The 23930-nt window shown below is 39.8% G+C and overlaps 1 protein-coding gene across 4 annotated transcripts in view; it reads right to left on the bottom strand.

Moving 5' to 3' along the window:
- Nucleotides 1-23930, bottom strand: part of EFCAB6 (EF-hand calcium binding domain 6) — a 474908-nt gene that overhangs the window by 235257 nt on the left and 215721 nt on the right. For all 4 annotated transcript variants that reach the window (XR_004540188.1, XM_033953069.1, XM_033953071.1 and 1 more), the window contains exons 16-17: nucleotides 17771-17939; nucleotides 3183-3297 (exon numbers count right to left, since the gene is read on the bottom strand). Coding sequence is in view for 3 of the 4 variants with exons in the window: in XM_033953069.1 (XP_033808960.1) it covers nucleotides 3183-3297; nucleotides 17771-17939 (284 nt within the window). In the remaining variant the exon portion in view is untranslated. The remainder of the gene's footprint in view (nucleotides 1-3182; nucleotides 3298-17770; nucleotides 17940-23930) is intronic.

Below are 23930 nucleotides of genomic sequence, written 5' to 3'. Positions count from 1 at the left end.
TCCTTAGAGGAATGCAGGACATATTATGGGAGGTAACTGTGTTGGGTCTGCTGGGAAACAGGGATCATAACAAGATCAAATTTGAGCTGATAACTGGAGTGAGGTCGCTATAGAAATCTACTGTAGTAACATTTAATTTTTGAAAGGGCGATTATGATACAATGAGGAAAATGATTAAAAAGAAGCTAAAAGGGTTTGTGGCAAAGGTCAGAAGTGTAAACAAGATGTGGATGTTGTTTAAAAATATCATTATGGAAGCCCAGACCAGATGTATTTCATGTATTAAAAAAAGGTGGAAAGAAGAGAAAATAAGAGCCGGCATGGTTAAAAGGCAAAGTGAAAGAGGCTATTACAGCCAAAAAAACACCCTTTAAAGAATGGAAAAAGGATCCCAGTGAAGAAAATAAGAAGAGACATAAGCACTGGCAAGTTAGATGCAAAGCACTGATAAAGAAATTAAACAAAAATATAAAGAAAAACTTACCAAAGAGGCAAAAACTCTTAATAACAATTTTTTTATGTACATCAAAAGCAGAAAACCTGTGAAGGCATCCGTGGGCCCATTGGATGATCAAGCAATAAAGGGTGCACTCAGGGAGGATAAGGCCATAGCGGAGAAACTTGATGAATTCTTTGCTTCAGTCTTTCCAGAAAAATGTAATAAATCTTCCTGAACCACAAATGGTTTTCAAGGGTGATGAGGCAGAGGAATTGAAAGAAATCTCAGTGAACCTGGAAGAGGTACTAAGCCAAATTGACAAGTTAAAGCGTGAGAAATCACCTGGACCAGATGGTATACATCCCAGGGTACTGAAAGAACTCAAACATGAAATTGCTGATCTGTTGTTAGTGATCTGTAATCTGTCAATATAATCATCAGTGATACCTGAAGATTAGAGGGTGGACAATATTACACTGATTTTTAAAACAGGTTCCAGGGGAGATCTGAGAAATTATAGACTGGTAAGCCTGACCTCAGTGCCGGGCAGAATAGTGGAAACAATTATAAAAATTAAAATTGTGGAACTTGTAGACAAACATGATTTAATAAGACAGAGTCAGCATGGGTTCAGCCAAAGGAGATCTTGTCTCACCAATTTGCTTGACTTCTTTCAAGTTTCAAGTTTTATTAGGATTTTATATACCACCTATCAAGGTTATCTAAGCGGTTTTTACAATCAGGTACTCAAGCATTTTCCCTCTCTGTCCTGGTGGGCTCACAATCTATCTAACATACCTGGGGCTATGGAGGATTAAGTGACTTGCCCAGGGTCACAAGGAGCAGCACAGGGTTTGAACCCACAACCCCAGGGTGCTGAGGCTGTAGATCCAACCACTGCGCCACACACTCCTCTTTGAAGTTGGGAATAAACATATAGATAAAGGCGAGCCAGTTGATGTGTATCTAGATTTCCAGAAAGCTTTTGACAAAGTTCTTCATGAGAGACTCCTGCGAAAATTAAAGAGTCCTCAGATAGGAGGCAATGATCAATTGTGGATTAAGAATTGGTTATTGGAGAGAAAAAAAAGGGTATGGATAAATGGCTATTTTTCTCAGTGGAGGAGGGTAAATAGTGGTGTGCCACAGAGATCTATACCGGGACCGGTGCTATTGAACTTATTTATAAATGATCTGGAAATTGGAACTACAAGTAAGGTGATTAAATTTGCAGATGTCACTAAACTGTTCAAAGTTGTTAAACGCATGCATCTAATTTGCCAGTGCTGTGAAAAATTGCAGGAAGATCTTAGGAAATTAGAAGATTAAACGTCCAAATGGCAGATGAAATTTAATGTGTACAAATGCAAAATGATGCACATTGGGAAGAATAATCCAATTCATAGTTACCAGATGCTAGGGTCCATCTTAGGGGTCAGCACTCAAGAAAAAGATCTGGGTGTCATCATGGACAATACGCTGAAACCTTCTGCACAATGTGTGGCAGCAGCCAAGAAAGCAAACAAGATGCTAGAAATTATTAGAAAAGGGATGGTAAACAAGACTAAGAAAGTTATAAAGCTTCTGTATTGCTCAATAGTGCAACATCACCTTGAATATTGCATTCACTTCAGGTCTCCTTATCTCAAAAAAAAAATATAGCAGCACTGGAAAAGGTTTAAAGAAGACCAACCAAGATGATAAAGGGGATGGAACTCCTCTTATATGAGGAAAGAATAAAGAGGTTAGGGCTCTTCATCTTGGAAAAGAGAAAGCTGAAGGGAAAAATGATTCAAGTCTACAAAATCCTGAGTGGTGTAGAATGGGTACAAGTGGATCAATTTTTTATTGCATTAAGATTTACAAAGACTAGGAGCACGCAATGAAGTTACACTTCTCCCTCCGTATTCGCTGTGATAGGGGATTAATAGACCCGTGAACACCAAAAAACCGTGAATAACTTTTTCATATGTTATTCACTGTTTTCTATTAAAAACCATCATGAATATGGTTAAACCTTGAATAACATGGTGGGAGACCTGGCCTATTCCTGAAGGAGAGGCAAAACACGGTGAAGAAAGTGCTGGGAATCAGCTATTTTCTCTGTAAATGCTTGGAATCAGAGATTTCTCTATGCAAACTGATATAATTGGGGAGGGAGGAGTCAGCAAGCTAAAAACTGTGAATAATTGAAACCGCAAATGCTGAAACTGCAAATACGGAGGAAGAAGTGTACAAAGTAATACTTTTAAAACCAATAGGAGGAAATATTTTTTAACTAAGAGAATAGTTAAGCTCTGGAATGTGCTGCTAGAGGATGCGGTAAGAGTGGTTAATGTAGCTGGTTTTAAAAATGGTTTGGACAAGTTCCTGGAGGAAATGTCCATAGTCTGCTGTCAAGACAGACATGGGGGAAGCCACTGCTTGCCCTGGTAGGAGGTGGCATGGAATCCTGCTACTATTTGGGTTTTTGCCAGGTACTTGAGGCTTGGATTGGCCTCTATGAAGATAAGATACTGGGCTAGATGGACCATGGTCTGACCCAGTAAGGCTATTCTTATGATATGATATTCTGTAAATAATTTATTTTATTGAAAATAATAATAATAATAATTTATTTTTATATATCGCCAAAGCCATAAAAGTTCAAGGTGGGTTACAACAAGAAGTGCTGGACAATCAGGGAATAAAACACAATATAAAATCATCAGTACATATATACAGTGTAAAAATATTTAGTTACCTTCAAAGAATGCTAGAAAATCAAAGAAAGTTAATCCTTCATTTGTGAATCCTAGTTTTTCAGTGAGTAGATTGAACTGGTAGTCATCCATATACATCTCATGGTCTTCTAGAACCTACAAAAAGTAACAAAGAATAAATACATAGGTATTATGATCATGTTATTTCCATTCGACAAATAATTCAGATAATCTATAATTTTTTAACTATTCATATATTTATTTAGTGGGATTTATTAACTCATCCAGAATCCTAATCAATAACATGTTAACTAACTCCATCAAACTACAGAGAGGTGCCTGTCAGGGATGCCCTCTCTCCCCACTACTATTTAATCTAGCACTCGAACCCCTATTATCCTTAATTAGACTTTGTCCTCAAATATGATGCATACTTCCAGACAAATAAAAGTTGCGGCTTATGCAGATGATATTCTCCTGTCCCTTTGCAATCCAATCTCCTCTTTTTCAGCATTCATTCAAATTGTTACCGATTACTCCCAACTTTCTGGATATAAAGTGAATTGGGATAAATCAGAATTTATACCTCTTAACGATCTAGATTTTCCTTCAGATTTCAGTCACTTAAACTTCACATGATCATCCAAAGCAATAAAGTACCTTGGTATATTCATACAAAAAGACCCTGCACAGATTTTAGAAATAAATACTTCTAAGATTAAAGATTTAATTAAACATTCAGTTTGAAAATGGTCTCCATTATAGTGGGTAAGAAGACCCTTACCCCGCAGCTTAACTACATCCTCTCAATGCTTCCTTCCCTTTGCAAAAAATCATTTTATCATTGGATTGATAAACAATTGACATCCTTCATACGGAATAATAAAACCCCCAGTATCTCCATACATAAACTGAAAGCTTCCAAAGTAAATGGTGGAATGAATTTTCCTGATTTTTATTTTTATCATCTAGCCTCATTAGCTAAATATGGAGCATGGTAGGTTCGAACAGATTGCTCCTCTTCAACTACAGCTCCAACCTGGTTGGAACTAGAAAAGCAACTCTGTTTACCCATACCTACTGTATATCTAACCTTGCCACTATGCAAATACTCAAACACCTTAAACAATTTACTTTACTAACTGCAACTCAAACTGTCTTGCATAATCTGGATAAAGTACTTACCTTTTAGCTTTTAGGACGTTCCTTTCAAATAAGGAATGGATCTAAGATTTTAGGGGTATATTTGGCTAGGACAGGAATGCCACAGGGCTCAGCACTCTCTGCCCTATTATTTAACATCTATATGGCAGCTATTTGAGACTTTGGGAGTTGAATACCAAATATATGCAGATGATATTTTTTTCTTCCCAATAAGTGTTGAGGATGATAATGTTGAACAATCATTGTCTGTATACATGTAAGATTGAGGAGTGGATGGGAGAACAAGGCTTGAAACTAAACGTAGATAAAACTGAAATAATGTTAGTCAAGAAGTCAAATTATCAGTGGCCTACCGAGGTTAAAGTTATTGATGATGTTCTTTCCGTGCACGAATCATTGACAGTCTTAGGTATAAGACTTGATTCAGGCCTAACAATGAACTTGCAAGTAACTAAGACCATTCAGGCATGCTTTGCACAAATGCACTTGTTGCACAGATTGAAACCAATGCTTGCATCATTTGATTTTCGTACTGTTGTTCAGGCCATGGTCTTGTCACAACTTGATTACTGCAATGCTCTATATCTCGGAATAACAAAAGCAAGATTTAGAGCACTGTAGGTTATACAAAATGCAGCAGCACGTTTGATAATGGGTGTGTCTAAATATGACAGGAGTGGAAGCGGGTGAATGGATGCTCAAATTCCTGAAGAAGCGTGTTAGCGAAACAGGGAGCCCTGTTGGATTATGTGGAAGTGTGGTAATGGTCATGCTTGAATAGCTTTCAGCTTACTTTCCACGGAGCAATTTTTCCTGCTTTCTAACCCCAGGACTTCGTACAAACAGCAATGTTCAGATAAGTGACTTCATTGAAAAATTGAAAAATACTAAAAAATTGTATAACAGTGAAAGTGACTTTTATTGAAAAAATTGAATTTGAAAGAGAGTTTTAAAAGAGAGTGTGCTTTTTTGATAGAGACTGATACATTATAGCTCTCCTATTTGGGAGTTTTTTGACCAAGGATGTGTCTGCTGGTCTCAAATTATGTTTGAAACCAGCTTGTCTATGTGGGTAGCTATATAGAGCCCCTATTGGACACTGAGGTCTTTTTTCCCTTTTGATATAATTCTGATACGTAGACCTGTACTTTGGAGGGTGTGTTTTGGTTATTGATTTTTTTGGACATCCTTTCTTGTTTATTTGGATTTTTCTGTCTAAATATGACCATATTTCACCCTATCTCAAAAAACCCAATTGGCTTCCGGTCGCCTACAGAATCCAATATAAAGCAGTGATGATTTGTCACCAATTCTTGTATGGCAACATCCCAGAATTTTATTTATTTTTTTAGCCAGTTCTCCCAAAGGAGCCCAGAACTAGTTACAAAAATACATTCACAGTATAAGCAGCACAACCTTTGGTGGGAAAAACAAGCTTGGTGTACATAGAGGTATAAATTTCAGCTTTTACATTATAGTTATAACATACAAATTTGGAACTATAGACTTAGTGGACATAGGGTGTTTTAAAATTGCAGCATTTTCCAAAGAGACATAGCCTATGGTGGTTTAAATTACATCATTTTCCGTATGAACATAGCCTAACATAAAGTAAAATAGTTTTGTAGATTTGTGCGTCATTGAAGAATGGTGGGTTTTTGATCCGGTAGACCGCCATAAGGGTCAGTCAGGGATGCAGATGTAAGCTAAGGAGCTGGGTTTGTAAAGAGGAAGGTTTTCAAGGCCTTCCTGAAGTTCCATAGACTGTTTAAAGATCTGACAGATGGGGGGGGATGATGTGCCATAATCTGGGTATGAAATGGGAATAAGAACGTTTCCGGGCTGTTTCAGATGTGAGTGAGCATCCGGGTAGAATGGCTAGCTGTTTTTCTGCTTGGGATCTCAGTGATCGGTTGGGGACATAAATTTGTAGTTTTGATGCTATGTAGCTAGGTGTCATCTTGTGGAATGTCTTGAAAGCTAGAACCAGGGTTTTAAAGGTGCATCGTTTTTGGATAGGCAGCCAGTGCATGGATCTTAGTGCAGGGGTGACGTGGTCACGGAAGCCCAGGTTTTTCAGGAGTCGGATTGCAGCGTTTTGCACGCCTTGGAGACAGGAGACGTTTTTTTGCGGGTAAGCCTACTAGTAGAATTGCTTAAAAGTAATATACTCAGCTATACACCAATGAGATCTCTGCGTTCTGAGAGTTTGGCCTTACTGAAGACATCCGTGAATCCAAGACTTGTTGAGACAGGTAAAAGGACTTTCTGTTGTGCAGGAGTTAAGTTATGGAACTCCTTAGTGGGGAAGATATGAAACTGCTGTGAAAAGGGTAGGTTTAGAAAATTATTAAAGATGCAGCTTTTCGTAGATGCCTTTTTTTAGTCATCTCAGCTAAAACTGATTAATTATCCAAGAGCCTTGCTATTCACTCTATGGTATTTTCTTGAGGATTGTATGCAATTTTACTTTTATTAGATGAGTATTTTACTATGCATTTGTTGTCACTTTAACATTGTGTATTTAGTTTTAGACAGTATATAAATTTTTTAAATAAATAAAGTAGCCACCCTATCTATATATTCTCATAGAGATACAGTGGAACCTTGGTTTGCGAGCATAACTCATTCCAGAAGCATGGTTGTAAACCAAAGTGCTCATATATCAAAGCGAGGACATATGCTAGATGTAATTTACTTACATTTCAGTAAAGCCTTTGATATGGTTCCTCATAGGAGGCTTTTGAACAAACTTGAAGGGCTGAAGTTAGGACTCAAAGTGGTGAACTGGGTTAGAAACTGGCTGTTGGACAGACGCCAGAGGGTGGTGGTTAATGAAAGTCGCTCGGAGGAAGGAAAGGTGAGTAGAGGAATCCCTCAGGGTTCGATGCTGGGGCCAATCCTGTTCAATATGTTTGTGAGTGACATTGCTGAAGGAAAAGTTTGCCTTTTTGCAGATGATACCAAGATTTGAAGAAGGACATGGTACTACTCGAAAGGGTTCAGAAAAGAGCGACTAAGATGGTTGCCGTACAGCGAAAGATTAGAGAAACTGGGCCTCTTCTCCCTCGAACAGAGGAGGTTGAAAGGGGACATGATCGGAACATTCAAGGTACTGAAGGGGATAGACTTAGTAGATAAGGACAAGTTGTTCACCCTCTCCAAGGTAGGGAGAACGAGAGGGCACTCTCTACAATTGAAAGGAGATAGATTCCATACGAATGTAAGGAAGTTCTTCTTCACCCTGATGTAGGCCGCTGTCCAGGCCTACCTCGGTAATGAGACCTCGAACACTATATACTGGTTTCAATAAGTATATATTTATTTAACTAATCAATAACAGCTTACAGGAATAAATCATTTAGTATATAGCATAACAGAAGGTGATACAGAAGGTGACCTCTAGGCCTAGAGGTCCTCTGATGTCTGTTCTGACCTCTCCCTTCTAAAGGCCTGGTTTTTATACATTTCTTAGTGGCCAACACCACGTTGGTTTACATCACATGATACATCCTTATTGGTTATTTACTTATGCATTACTGCCTAGCTACATTCATTTATTGGCTATTCTCACCTACGTCATGTTATATGCTTTACTCTGTTTTCCGTAAAACCTACCTTTTCCCCGAAATGCCTGTTTCCCCACCATATTAGTATTTCCGAGCACAAGCCCCCCTCCCAACTTTAAACATCTCCGATACTTTCTATTAGATGATTTTTCTTATGAATTCTTTCTTCTGAGAATTCTGTCTTCTGACCATGGTCTGTTTATCTCTTTATGGTATCTGGCTGGGTGGGCCTTAGTGTAAAACCACAGCTAGCCCACAGCCTCAGGACCTGTTGCTTTTTCTCTAGCTTTAGTAGCTAATTGAACTCATAAAACAGCGTATTTCTCCATCTTTGCATGCTCTTCAGTTAATGGTGAAATATCTTTCCATAGTTAATCTACTGTTTCTATCATCTGCAGAGATAGATAAGGTAGATGTCAGTTGCAGAGGGTGAAGGCAGTTTTTCTGTAAAGAGCAAAGTGATCTTTGTCTTTTTCCATCCCCCTTCACCTGTCCAATGCCAGGACTTATCTCGGGATGTATCCAAGCTTTATTCTCTCTCATCCCCTCTTCAAAGCCCCTCCAGGTGGCTTTGACCCCTGTTCATTCGGTGAGGAGTTAGTTTGTATCAGAAATTGTACATTATGGGCCCAGGGCTATGTGCTAGGAATCACTCATGGAAAAGGAAAGAGACAAGTACCCACCCTTGCTATGCTATCAAGAACAGAGCAGTATAACATGTCGTAGTGTACTTATTGCTTATAATAATAAGCTAAGCTGTTAATAATTCAGATATTTGTGCAAAGCAGAAATCATGCAAGCATTTGAATGCTGCATTAAAATTTATACCTGCCGGGCTGTGATAGAAACATCAGCATAAATTACTGATGTAGTGGGATAGGTGGTGACTCGTGGGAGGGGAAATCAGCTGCTGGTGTTTCATAGGGAGGTACATTAAAAATCAGTCAAGTCAAGATTATCAAAAATGTTGTGTATGGGTCTGTGTAGGGGTCTCTATTTCAACATTTGGGATAGTTCGGGCAACCAGGCATCTGCAGGGGTTCATAATTTAACCTGATACATTCTCTCTTTATGGCTTCATCCTGTTATGAGCATACTACATCCAAAAGGGATGGTGGGATAAATTAACAAGTTAGATTATTTCCATGCTCTTCCAAAACAGCTGGGATCGGTGCAGACTCGGCTGGGTCCAGACGCCAGGGGTGAAAGTCCAGGTAACCACATCAAATCTTACGTCATCATCCTTCAGCTGGGCTCATCATTTATTCTTCACTGCAGTTCTCCTCAGCTTAGCAGCAAGAAAGGGAATGGAAAGAATCCAACTGGAGGGGAAAATAACTAGGGAGCTATTGTGGGAGTCAAAACAGGATGAAAATGCATAAAGTCACAATCAAGAAAAACACATGAATCTTGCAATAGGGCTGTTAGAAATAATTATGAACACATGAAAAAATATATATATACTAATACTGCATGAGTCCATAAAAGAGTTAAAGTGCAAATTAATAAGTCCATAATTAAAGCTGTAAAAGTTCAAGGTCATAAAGGTCATCCCGTCTTTGGTAGCAACAGTCAGGAAGTCCTCGCTGGTAAGTCTAGGCACTTATCCAGTTTCTTCTCCGGTAGCAAGATCCTTCCATTGGGGCTCATCCGTCATCGGGGTTTCCTACGGCCGAACATCTTTCTTCCAGCGATGATATTTCAAATAGCATTAGTCCATAATTATGCAAATAAGTCCTTAATAGACATTAAAAGGATGTAAACACGGATTCTCATGTAGCATATAGCTTCCTCTGATAGGCAATTGTCTTTGTGAAGTGATCCATAATTAATAAGGCAAAAATATCTGTACTGTATATATCATTTAACTTGTTTCCAACAATACCTGAGCAATATTACTAACAGGATAGGTACAGCGTTAAAAGATGACATACAAAAGAAAACAAAAAATTATCGGCTTTAATTCAGATAGGCTAAGGTCTAATATATGTATTGGCTGAATTATATTTGTCAGCCTAAGGGAGTTATAGTTACAATGGCATATGATGTTCAAAGGACAGGAGTAATATGCTAAACATAAATATGAATTAGCAAAGAGTCAAACCCAAGCAAAAGGATGGCTAAGCTATAGCCTTAAACATATTAACACATAGGTTATATTGAAACATACTAAAATAAAAAGGATAAACCCTAAAAATTAAAATAAAATAGTATTTATGGGAGAAATGTCCTTCCCATGGGATTCTATCAAATCATGGGTTCAATTTTGTTTCTTTCACTAATATTCTGAATGTCAATCAGCAAAAAGACCTAAACTACAGTATTTTGAATTCCAATCAATAGGACTGGATATTTCCTTCACCAACTTATTAGAAAAGTTCTTAAACAACAGTTAGAACCATTTTTTTTTATAATAAAGCCAAACGCTAATTGCATTGTGTTAAACCAAAAAGTATTTCTGCGTGTATCAGAGAATATATAAGAAAAAGAAGAAGTAACATTTCTTTTACAAGTTCCAAGAAAAGGCAGAGAGAGAAAAACTGCTAGAAGTTTGTTTTTTTCCCTAAACTGTTATGATAAGTAAAGGAACAATAGTTTCTCTTTTATATTGCTGTTAACCGTGCAATGGGTTAACAGTACAGTACATGAAGAAAGCAGAAGTTACTTTCGCTTCGGTGTGTTAGCACGACATTAATTAATATTAGCATTTGGGATAGAAGCGGATCATAAGAACCCTATGCAATATGTTCATGTTATTGTAGAGACATGAATAATGAAAAAACAAAAAGAAAATAGCAACTGATAATTTCAAGTTAAAGAAATAAAGCACTACATTTCCCAGTGTCCCTAAACATAGACACATCAACCAGGAAGTAGCTCGGTATGTCTGTGTAATGGAAAAAAAGAAGAAGAAGCATAACTCATTTCTTAAACTTTGATCACAGACAAAGAATAAGGTTTGAAATGGTTGTGGTGAGTAATAAAAAAATAAATCTTCTTTCATTATATTGGTAATTATAGTGAGCGCTCATAAATGGAAATCCACTCGTATTTCCATAAACACTGAAATTAACACAGGGCACAATACAACAGATAATGACTCATAGTAACATAAAAGACTGTAACGCTGAAAAATAGACAGACATTAATTGCTAGCAAGTATTAAGGGAGTCCCCCTCTTGTATAATTTATTTCATTTTTGTTCTATTTAGAGTATTAGCATTAGATGTTCTCTTCGAGTGCACTGTAGTTTTTCCTAACTCTAGAAAACAAATGATCGTTAGTAATGGGAAACGCCCATAATAAAAATCCCAGACCTAGAAAGACAAAGGGTGTGTTTATTTTTACATTGTCAGTTATACTTAATGCCTGTCAGTTATTTGGTTAAACATAATCACCTGTCACGAATCCTTCCTATCTACGTACACTATCTCTATATATCTATTGACTTTCGATATTTGTCTCTCTCCCTTCTTTCCAATACTGTTTGTATTTATATATAAAAACAATAGTGATCCAAATCATTTCTGTAATTTCGTTCTTCTCTTTCTCAAAAACAATCCTTTATAATCCAGCAAACTTATATGAAATAAATAATTGTTTAATGAAAGCTTATGGTAACATTGAAACGCAGTTAAAATATATACTTCCTCTTTCAGTCTCATTCACTCTCATCCCCCTCACCCCCCCAATTTTTTTTTTTTTCTTCTTCGGTCGTGACCACAAAAGAACAGGAAACAAAAACCCACGAGAGCAATGCTTTCGCTGTCTCACAAAGCGCCATATGTTACACAGGTCAGTACACAAACGACAGCTAGCATAAACGGAAGAATAAAGGAAGCCTGTAGACAGCATGACAAGCTGAAAATATTACAGTAAAACACAGACTCAGAGCTGTGCCAAGGCTAGAAGACCCCTCTTGTTGGTAGCAAAGAAATAATAACAGAACTAATAAGCCAAAACCCATACAAAATAGTGGCCAGCCAGAGAAGTATAATGCAAGGGGATTCCTAAGGTCATATAGAGCAGGGGGAGAAATCAGACATAGTGGGCTCCGAGACAAAAACACTACTTAAGCACAGGTTCCTGGAAAGTGGGGGAAGGTGGGGAACGGGGTGCATTGCTGTTGAATAGTTTCACAGATATCATCTAATGCCTGAGAGATAGTGGCCCACGGGACAGGGGAGTAACGACCAGTATGTGTTGTAAGAGTGCGATCTGCCTGCCATTGCACTTGGTGTGCAACGGAAGGTGGAAAGATAGGACTAGGGTTAAGAGTATTTGCTGTGGAGAGCAAAGGGGCAGTGAACAGTGGCAGAGAGCAATACAAACAGGAGGACTGAGACGCTAGCATAAAAAGCGGAGAAGCAGGAGAAGAAGGGGGTGGGAGACTGCAGGAGCAGGCAACATGGGAGAAATAAACAATATATCCAACTACAAAGTGTACAAACTAATGAGTCTAAAAATAAAACTAATAAGAATACTTACAAAATGATGCAATGTGATCACAGAAGAGCAGGTACCTTCGTAGCAATAACTCAGGCGTGGCCAGAGACCACAGAAACAGCATAACCACCAGTCAAAGCTGGTTCAACAGTCACACCATAACAGTGATAGTTTGATATAGCAGAGGAAATGTCAGACGTGGCCCAAGACCACAAGAAATAAAGAAAAGAATTTAACCAGCAAACGAATCAGTGTCTGTACCAAAAAAGAAAATTAAGGAGTGTAAAAAGAAGGCATATAACGGAAGTGTTAGTGGGTGACAACACAGCTACGCTGAGACTATACCTAAACACCGGCTACCCGACCCGCCAGTAATTGATCAACTATTAATTACCTACGTATGTATACATTAACTACACCCTGAACTGACTACATAACCTGCCAACTATTCTGACTCCTATCCTATTCTGACTCCTATCCTAACCTATGGACTGACTACCACCCACCAGTCATAAACATATATACACATATCCTAATTCTTAAACAATTCCTAAACTATGGACTGACTACCACCCACCAGTCAAAAGCATATATACACATATCCTAATTCTTAAACAATTCCTAAACTATGGACTGACTATCACCCACCAGTCAAAAGCATATATACATATATGTGTATATTCGGACTCATAAACTATCAATTATAAACCATAAATTTTGGACCATAGACTGACTATCCAACCTGCCAGTCTATACAGGACCCGTAGGACAGCTAGGGATGGTAGCCCGGTCCCAGGCGAATAGACATGAAATCCTGCACCAGGGTCCGGGATAGTCCAAAGCTGACGCCACAGGGCCTGTGTAACGACAAACAAACAGGATTAGTAAGAAAAGAGAAAGCAATGTTTAAGGCAGACCACATTCCATTGCTGGCTTTAAACTAGAAAAAGAAAGAAAAAAAACCGCATAAAAGGGGAAGTAAAATATCACAGCAAATCTGCAAGAAAATAAGGAAGTTTAGGTAGAGACACTGCATAAGTACAAGCAGGCAACCCAAAAACACACTTTTGGCCAAAAGTAATGGAGAGGCAATCTGACAAGCAGAGTATAGGCCTTCAATCTCGAACACTATATACTGGTTTCAATATGTATATATTTATTTAACTAATCAATAACAGCTTACAGGAATAAATCATTTAGTATATAGCGTAACAGAAGGTGATACAGAAGGTGACCTCTAGGCCTAGAGGTCCTCTGATGTCTGTTCTGACCTCTCCCTTCTAAAGGCCTGGTTTTTATACATTTCTTAGTGGCCAACACCACGTTGGTTTACATCACATGATACATCCTTATTGGTTATTTACTTATGCATTACTGCCTAGCTACATTCATTTATTGGCTATTCTCACCTACGTCATGTTATATGCTTTACTCTGTTTTCCGTAAAACCTACCTTTTCCCCGAAATGCCTGTTTCCCCACCATATTAGTATTTCCGAGCACAAGCCCCCCTCCCAACTTTAAACATCTCCGATACTTTCTATTAGATGATTTTTCTTATGAATTCTTTCTTCTGAGAATTCTGTCTTCTGACCATGGTCTGTTTATCTCTTTATGGTATCTGGCTGGGTGGGCCTTAGTGTAAAACCACAGCTAGCCCACAGCCTCAGGACCTGTTGCTTTTTCTCTAGCTTTAGTAGCTAATCGAACTCATAAAACAGCGTATTTCTCCATCTTTGCATGCTCTTCAGTTAATGGTGAAATATCTTTCCATAGTTAATCTACTGTTTCTATCATCTGCAGAGATAGATAAGGTAGATGTCAGTTGCAGAGGGTGAAGGCAGTTTTTCTGTAAAGAGCAAAGTGATCTTTGTCTTTTTCCATCCCCCTTCACCTGTCCAATGCCAGGACTTATCTCGGGATGTATCCAAGCTTTATTCTCTCTCAACCCAGAGAGTGGTAGAAAACTGGAACGCTCTTCCGGAGTCTATCATAGGGGAAAACACCTCCAGGGATTCAAGACAAAGTTAGACAAGTTCCTGCTGAACCAGAACGTACATAGGTAGGGCTATTCTCAGTTAGGGCGCTGTCTTTGATGAGAGGGCCGCCACTTGAGCAGGCTGCTGGGACGATGGACCACAGGTCTTACCCAGCAGTGGAAATTTTTATGTTCTTATGACCTGCAAAAGTTAGAGGAATGCTCTAATGCCTGGCAACTAAAATTCAATGCAAAGAAATGCAGAGTACTGCATTTGGGGATTTAATAATCGGACGGAACCATATATCCTAGGAGCTGAGAAGCTGAAATGCACGGAGGGGGAGAGGGACCTTGGGGTGATAGTATCTGAAGATCTAAAGGCAAAAAAACAGTGTGACAAGGCAGTGGCTGCTGCCAGAAGGATGCTGGGCTGTATAAAGAGAGGTGTAGCCAGTAGAAGGAAGAAGGTGTTGATGCCCCTGTACAGGTCATTGGTGAGGCCCCACTTGGAGTATTGTGTTCAGTTTTGGAGACCGTATCTGGCGAAGGACGTAAGAAGATTTGAAGCGGTCCAGAGGAGGGCGACAAAAATGATAGGAGGCTTTTGCCAGAAGACGTATGAGGACAGATTGGAAGCCCTGAATATGTATACCCTAGAGGAAAGGAGGGACAGGAGAGATATGATTCAGACATTCAAATACTTGAAGGGTATTAACGTAAACCAAATTCTTTTCCAGAGAAAGGAAAATGGTAAAACTGGAGGACTTATTTTGAGGTTGAGGGGTGGTAGATTCAAGAGCAATGTTAGGAAATTCTACTTTACGGAGAGGGTAGTGAGTGCCTAGAATGCACTCCCGAGAGAGGTGGTGGAGAGGAAATCGGTGACGGAGTTCAAAGAAGCATGGGTCTGAACACAGAGGATCTAGAATCAGAAAATAATATTAAACATTGAACTAAGGCCAGTACTGGGCAGACTTGCATGGTCTGTGTCTGTCTGTATATGGCCGTTTGGGAGAGGATGGACTGGGGAGGGCTTCAATGGCTGGGAGGAGGTAGATGGGCTGGAGTTGGTTTTGACGGAGATTTCGGCAGTTGAAACCCAAGCACAGTACTGGGTAGAGCTTTGGATTCTTGCCCAGAAATAGCTAAGAAGTAAAAATTTAAAAAATTTAAATTGAATCAAGTTGGGCAGACTGGATGGACCATTCGGGTCTTTATGTGCCATCATCTACTATGTTACTATGAGTCTCCCCATAGAAAGTAAGGAAATTTTGGATGATTCGTTTCACATCCCAAAAGGACCCCTCCCCCCGAGGCCACTGGCACGCTTCCACCCAACCCTACCACATCCCAAAAAGACACCCCCCCCCGAGGCCACTGGCGCGCTTCCACCCCACCTTACCCCATCCCAAAAAGACCCCCCCCCCGAGGCCATTGGCGCGCTTCCACTCCACCCCACCACATCCCAAAAAGACACCCCCCCCCAAGACCACTGGCACACTTCCAACCCACCCCACCCCACCCCACCCCTGGGACCCGGCTTCGCCCCTCCCCCAAACCCTTACCTCGAGTGGACACTGGCACGCAGCACGAACCCACAGGATATGCCGATGCCGGAAGAGCCTTCCACACCTATCGCTTATCTCTGCTGGGCTGCTGCGGGGCCTTGAGCATCTGCGCATGCTCACAGCCTTCTGGCTCCCACTCTCTCATGAGATGAGAATCTCGGATGAGAATCTCGGAGAGAGTGGAAGCCAGAAGGCCTTGAGTATGCACAGATGTTCAAGGCCCTGCAGCAGCCCAGTACTTTTACTAAAGTGCGCTAGTGTGTCTTAGCGCACGCTAAATGCTAATGAGTGCTAATGCATCCATTATATTCTATGGACACATTGCCACGCATTAGCATTTAGCACACACTAAGACACACTAGCGCGCCTTAGTAAAAGGACTCCTAAGCCTCACCATTTCTTAATATATGCCACTTTAATGAAGCTAAGTATAGTACAGGGACTGATTGATCGTATATCGTTTTTGATCTTGTTACATGCTTTGTTCATGGTTATGCTAATGCAATATTACCTGGGAAAGCTGACCTTTTCTACTCATGTAGACAATGTAATTTGGTGTGGTTATGCCTCTTTACGGAAGCTAAGTATACTGCAGGGATTGACTGACTGAACATATATCATTTTTGATCTTGTTACATGCTTTGTTCATGGTTATGCTAATACAGTATTACCCAGGCTCACCAAGATGGAACTATGTAAGTTACCGATTTTACAAAATACAGTGATTCGGATGTTGGGCGCATAAATATAAGCATGTTACTTCTCTTTATATTGATGGATCATTGGTTGCCAGTATACTATCGAGTGTGGTTTAAAATTATGCTGATAGTACATAAAATGAAATATACAGGTATCCCTAGTACTTTAAGTACGCTTATAAAACCGTATGAGTCGGTGCTCAATTTGCATTCAGGTTCAAGACTTTACTTCCAAGTGACTGCTGTACAAGATTCTCAGTTGGAAACGGCACACAAGGGGCATTTTTTTAAAATTTGGCGCCAGTACTATGGAATGCCCTTCCCATACAGCTCTGGGAGTGTAGGGATGCCATTCTGCTATTCTGAAACAGGGCAAGACTGATTTCACTGCCCCTGTGTAAGAATTATTCCTAATTCATTCTTGTCACTAGCCATTCTAAAGCAAGGGAAAATGTTAGCACCTTGTGACAGAATACTGAATCATTCCCTCTCTCCCCCTTATCTGTCACACATTAACCCTTATCTTATCTAAGCTGTCCTTATTTGGAAAGGACATCAGCTGACAAGCATTGCATTGCATACATGCAAAGACTCAGTTTCTGTCCATGTGTTAATCAGGCCCTTGCCTAAGTGCTGAGTTGGAGGGTGATCACGAAGTAAAACACGAGGCAAAGGGCAGGTGATCACATGTAAAAGCATGTACTTTTGTATCCACCAATCATTAGATGTGTAAACGAGGGAGTTACTATGATGTCATGTGCATAGAAGCATAATATAAGGGACTCGGAGCTAGCCATTGGCAGCGCCTCCATCCCGACTCATAGACTGTGTGTGTTTGTTTGCTGTGTTTGCTGTGTTCTGTTCCTACATAGGAGGAGCAATCTTTGCTGTGGTTTGACAATTTCTTATCATACTTTTCCTCTATAAGTGGGCTTATGATAATTTTAACTCCAAATATTTTAATCTCACATTTGTTACTTAGTCACACTGCCAAGACATAGGGCTCCTTTTACTAAGGTGCGCTAGCATTTTTAGTGCATGCTGAAGATTAGTGTACGCTAACCCTCACGCTATGCGGAAAATACTAACGCCAGCTCTATGAAGGCGACAGCGTGTAGCGCGCGCTAAAACCACTAGCGCAGCTTAATAAAAAGAACCCATAATTTTGCACTATCACCCTTCAGTCAACAATTGAAGGACTACTTACCTTCCTAAAATCATTTTTGCTAATTTTTCCATTAGGCTGCTTGTTGCAAGAAAGAAAGCTCTTTTGGAAAGTTAATTCTCGTTTCTTTAAACAATCCTTCAACTTTCCAATGACCTCATCAACAGTCACAGTAGCCACTTTATGAGCTTGATTCTCAGTCTCTTTCATCCTAGAATGGTATAGAAAAATATTTTTTTTTAGTATTTTTCAGCACTTAAGCATAAAGAAAAAATGTAAAATTACATTCCATCCTAAGAGGCTGGCTTACTGCTAATGTTGCCGTTTCCATATTTGAAACATCACATAAAACACACTTTTGCTGAAGTTTTCTCTACAAATATGCATGCCCTCAGCAGAACATTTAACTAATCTATGCGCCAAAACCTTTACAAAGTTCACAGATATTTTGTCTTAAGACTTGAATTACGCCTCTTCAATCCATTCAAAATGCTGCAGCGCGACTCATATTCCTTGAGAGCTGTTATTCTCATGTTACCCCTCTCCTCAAGTCGCTTCATTGACTCCCCATCCATCTCCAAATACAGTTTAAACTCCTCTTGCTGACTTACAAGTGCGTTCGCTCTGAAGCCCCCCCCCCCCATATCTCTCTTTGCTTATCTCCCCCTATGCTCCATCCTGTGATCTCTGTTCGTCGGGCAAGCCCCTCTTATCTGTACCATTCTCTTCCACTGCCAACTCCAGACTCCGTCCCTTCTTTCTTGCGGCGCCGTATGCCTGGAACAGGCTGCCTGAATCGATATGTCGTGCTCCCTCCCTAGCAGCATTCAAATCCAAGCTAAAAGCACACTTTTTTGAATCTGTTTTCAACTCCTAACTCCCACTCACGGCTGTCAGATCCCTATACCTACTGTATCAGTTCCTCTACTATAATCTCCCCAACCCTGAAATGTCCTGTCTAAATTAGATTGTATTTCCTTAAGAAATATCAGGGAAACGTACTGAAAAAAACCAAGGTCAGAAAAAGCTTGCTATATAATCGAAACAACTGACCCTAAGAGTATTCTGTCTGAAGAGGGTGATCAAAAACCTTCTATAAAAGCTCAGAGATATGGAACTCTGGAGGGAAGGCTGAAAAACCTCCCTATATAAAGAGTTCACCTTCCAGTCATTGCTACTATATACGTTTTTTGATCCTAGTCTATGAGCGTGATCAAAAAACATATATAGTAGCAATAACTGGAAGGTGAACTCTTTACATAGGGAGGTTTTTCAGCCTTCCCTCCAGAGTTCCATATCTCTGAGCTTTTATAGAAGGTTTTTGATCACCCTCTTCAGACAGAATATTCTTTGGGTCAGTTGTTTCGATTATATAAATTAGATTGTAAGCTTTTCAGGGCAGGGACCTTCTATTTATGTTAAAATGTACAGCGCTACGTACGCCTTTCAGCGCTTTAGAAATAATAAATAGTAGTAGTAGTAAATGTTCAAGTTTTTAGATGGATATTGCAACAGAATAAAACAGGGCTGCTCAAGTCTGGTCCTCGAGATCTACTGGCAGGCCAGGTTTTCAGGATATCCACAATGAATATGCATGAGAGAGATTTGCCTGCACTGCCTTCTTGGTATGCAAATCTCTCTCATGCATGTTCATTGTGGATATCCTGAAAGCCTGGCCTGACAGTAGATCTCAAGGACCGGACTTGGACAGCCCTGGAATAAAGCATGTAACAAAGTCAGAGTTCAAGTTTCAAGTTTATTAAGTATTTGATTAATCGCTTACTCAAATATCTAAGCAATGAACAAATCATTCAATTTACAGATAATACAGGGGTGATAAAAGACAGATGGACACTGAACAAAACATATTAAATTAATGACTAACAGAATAAACAAAAAAGGAAAACAAAGGGAAAGGCAGGGTAATGAAATACAATAATAATGATAGAAAGAAGGACGATTATGTTAAAAAACAATAGGAGGGAAATAAAAGAAGTAGCCTTATGAAAATAAGCAAAAATAGGCTGGGACTCCTAAATATCATAAGCGTCTTTGAAAAGAAAGCTCTTAAGTTTACTTTTAAATTTATCTAAGTTCTTTTCTTCTCTGAGATAAATAGGGAGGGAGTTCCAAGTTTGAGGAGCTGTAACAGAGAAGATAAAGTGCCGCCGTGTATTAATAACTTTAAGTGAGGGTGTAACTAATAGATGTTGGTCAATAGATCTCAGAGAACATGTTGTTCACCCCCTTCTGTTGCTGACAGGGGTGAAACCAATAGCATTACAGTCATTATATTATAGTTATCTAAAACCCATAATTTCACCCTATTCTTATCTCCTAAAGACCTCCACTTCCCTTTGGTAACTCTTTACCCAACATATATTACCTTAAAAATTCTATGTCATCGCTTATTCTATTCCTTCAAATTTTGAATGTAAATTTTGTTTTAGTTTGGATGTAATCCGCCTTGAACCGCAAGGTAATGACGGAATATAAATCACTAATGTAATGTAATGTAATAGTTGTTAGGGAAAATTACTAATGAAGTATGATTATGATATGATAGAGACCTTCAAGATCCTGAGGGGCATCGAAAAGGTTGACAAAGACAGATTTTTCAATTTGAAAGAAACCACAAGAACAAGGGGTCACTCGATGAAATTGAAGGGGGACAGGTTTAAAACAAACGCAAGGAAGTACTTTTTCACACAGAGGGTGGTGGACACATGGAACACCCTTCCGGAGGCCGTGATAAGAAATAGCACAGTACAGGGTTTCAAGGATGACCTGGATAGGTTCCTGGAAGACAAAGGGATTGAGGGGTACAGATAAGAGCAGTGGAAGGTTTAGAGATAACTGTAGAGGTAGGCAATAAAATTAGTCAGGGACCGCTGACCAGGCAATATGCCTGATGGGCCGCCGCGTGAGCGGACCGCTGGGCTGGATGGACCTCTGGTCTGCCCCGGCGGAGGCGACTACTTATGTACTTATGTACTTAACCAGAAACCATGTGACTTGAATAGACCCGATAGAATTTTGCTGGAATATGCAATTTGTAATTGGATTCTAGTGAAGCAATTGTAATCTAATTGGAAGATGTATCAACTACATATGTTTAATAATGAATTAATTGATGATGTCATTATTCCAATAAAATGGCCAGTCATTTGTATTTGGGTGAGAATTTTTGGATGTTGTTCTATTAGTTAGTAGAATGCCAAAAACACTTCCAAAGCCTTGAATGCTTAAACTACACTTTTGTGTCTGGTAGTTTTTTTTCCTTGAACTCCTCTGGAGATAGAAATAAGAACGGAGGGGCTATGAAGCCTGTTCGTATAGTTATTTAGGCCAAACAATTCCTGCATCAAGCTAAAATATATTCAGAAAGTCCCATGACAAATCTAAAATTACAAAAGAAGAAATATAGGGGGGGCTTTTAGTAAGGTGTAGTAAAAATTTGCAGTCACTGCATGTTTTTTGCAAAAATTAGCATGTGGCAACTTCTGAGTGTGTGTTCAGTATCTTTACATACAGTTAACTTAGAAATAATATTAGTGGCATGAGGTCAGGTCTTCAAGGGATTCAGCGAATCTCCAACCCTACTGTTGCCTGTCATTTTTTCCCTTGTTTCTGTAAAGTTTGCAGCATTTTCATTTCTTCCCTTCTCCCTCCCACAGTGCCCCATCCCCAAGCAAGTCCAGTCCCCTCTCTTTCATTCTTCCTCAGCTTCACCTGCCGGTCCTTCAAACTTTTCTTCTTTGCCAGCAGCAACTCTTACAAGCGGCTAGGACCAATGCCAGATCTTTCTGCCTTGTCCTGCCCATGCATAAACAGAAAGTTGTGTCAGTAAGGTGGGTCACAGCAGAAGAGAAGATCTGGCATTGGCCCTGGCTGCTTGTAAATGCTACTGGTAGAAAAGAAGTTTAAAGGACTGTTTTGGGAGGGACAAGAGAGAGAGACTTGACACCCAAGGGGTGAGCACTGTGGGAAAAAGAGGGAGAGACACTGAATGAGGGGAGCAGAAAGCAGGAGTGTTAGACTCAAGGGAGGCTGAGTACGAGGTATTGGACTGGGTGCAGGCTGAGGAAGAAACAATAGACTTGCAGGGTGTGGGGGAGAGGAAGACTACTAGAACAAGAGGGAAGGGAAAAGGGAGAACAAAAGGTTCTAGACTTCTATGGGGAGGGAGACAGGAGAGATGCTAGACTACAGGGAAAGGGCAAAAGTAAGTGAAAATGCTAGACTGTGGGGAATGGAGGGGAGAGGGAAGAGAGACAGGGAGAGATGCCAGACTCTAGGTAATGGAGAGAGGGAGAAATGATGGGTGGGGCAGAGAGGAGAGAGAGAGGTGCCAGACCACATAAATATAAGGGCAGAGAGAGTGTTGGGTGAGAAGGGCAGAGAGAAAGGAGAAGCTGGACCTAGTAATGAATAGACACACAGGAGAACACTGGGCATGGAGGGAGCAATGGGACATGGACACACAGAGGTGATCCTGGGGGTAGGGGACCCAGGTGATCCTGGACAATGGGGGGGAGGGGATAATGACACAAAAGGATAATGCTGGACATGGGATTACTGTATAGAGAAATAGGGACAATCCCGAATAAGGGGGCAGTGCTGAATAGGGGGGGTTAGGAATATAAAAGGATAATGTTGAAAACAGAGGAAGGGATAGAACATAGAGAAGGAAGATGCTAAAGATGGGGGGGAACATAGGGACACAAAGGTAAGATAGGTAATGTACATGGAGAAAGAAGAAATGTCAAATAGATGGGAAACACTGGCAAGAATTAAGAGAAGACTGAGGAAAGAAGAAACCTGAGACTGGAACCGATACAAATAAATAAATAAAGTGACCAGACAACCAGTGGCATGTGGTCAGGGCCTTTAGGAGGATTCTCCCCACCCCCTAAAGGCCATGAGGGCTCTGAATTTTATTGGTCAACATAAAGGACAACAAAAAAGAAGAGACAAAGCCTCAGACTACTAAGAAGAGAACAAAAAGAGGCACTGGAGATGTCACAGCCAACTGATGGTCACGAGTCTTTTGACCATGTGACCTCTTTGCTTCAGAATCTTCATTGGCTCCTGGTTTATTTTAGAATTAAATTTAAATGTGCTTATATTTCTTTTAAAATTCTACATGGTATCTTTAATCCTCTTATTCTTTTATTTTGGAATGTTTACTGATTCTCCTTTGCAAGAGGTATCCAACAATTTAAACTCTCTCTTCCATCTAAAAAAGGGATTAAAGGAGTCAAGATCTTCAGTCAGTCTTTGGTCTTTAAACTCTCTCAACTCTGGAATGATCTCCCCTTTTTTTAAAGAGTTCCAGTTCAGTTCAATTTTTCTGTAAATCTTTAAAAACTACTCTTATCTGCCAAACATTTTGAAAATTAATTCTTTTGAAATTTTGCTATTATCTTCTATTTACCATTTGTAAATCATTCCCTGTTTATTTAATTGCTGTAAACCGAGTTGAGCCTTCTCAGAATGATGACTCGGTATACAAAGTTAAACTTTAGTTTAGTTTAGTTTATTTGAAAATAAACAACTAAAATATGTAAAATCCAAACAAAGTCCCGACTAGGATCCAAGTTTCGGCTACAGCGTCGCCTTCTTCAGGGGACAATAACAAACGTGTCGGCATCTCTACTTCAAAAATGTAGAGACGCCGACACATTTGTTATTGTCCCCTAAGAAGGCGACGCTGTCGTCAAAACTTGGATCCTAAAGGGGACTTTGTTTAATTTTTACATATTTTAGTTGTTTATTTTCAAATAAGACTCTGATCATCAGTTGGCTGTGACATCTCCAGTGCCTTTTTTTGTACTCTTCACTGGTCAACATAAAACATAGAACATAGAAACATGATGGCAGATAAAGATCAAATGGCCCATCCAGTCTGCCCATTTATTCCTCTCTCTAAGAAATCCCATGTGTCTATCCCAGGCTTCCTTGAATTCAGACACATTCTCTGTCTCCACCACCTCTTCCGGGAGACTGTTCTATGCATTTACCACCCTTTCTGTAAAAAAGTATTTGCTTAGATTACTCCTAAGCTTATTACCTCTTAACTTCATTCTATGCCCTCTCACTCCAGAGATTCCTTTCAAATGAAAGAGACTCGACTCATGCATATTTACATCACATAGGTATTTAAACATTTCTACCATATCTCCCCTCTCCCACCTTTCAT

The sequence above is a fragment of the Geotrypetes seraphini genome, chromosome 7, assembly GCF_902459505.1.
Source record: "Geotrypetes seraphini chromosome 7, aGeoSer1.1, whole genome shotgun sequence".
Taxonomy (NCBI): Eukaryota; Metazoa; Chordata; class Amphibia; order Gymnophiona; family Dermophiidae; genus Geotrypetes; species Geotrypetes seraphini.
This window is presented reverse-complemented; position numbering and strand designations above follow the sequence as displayed.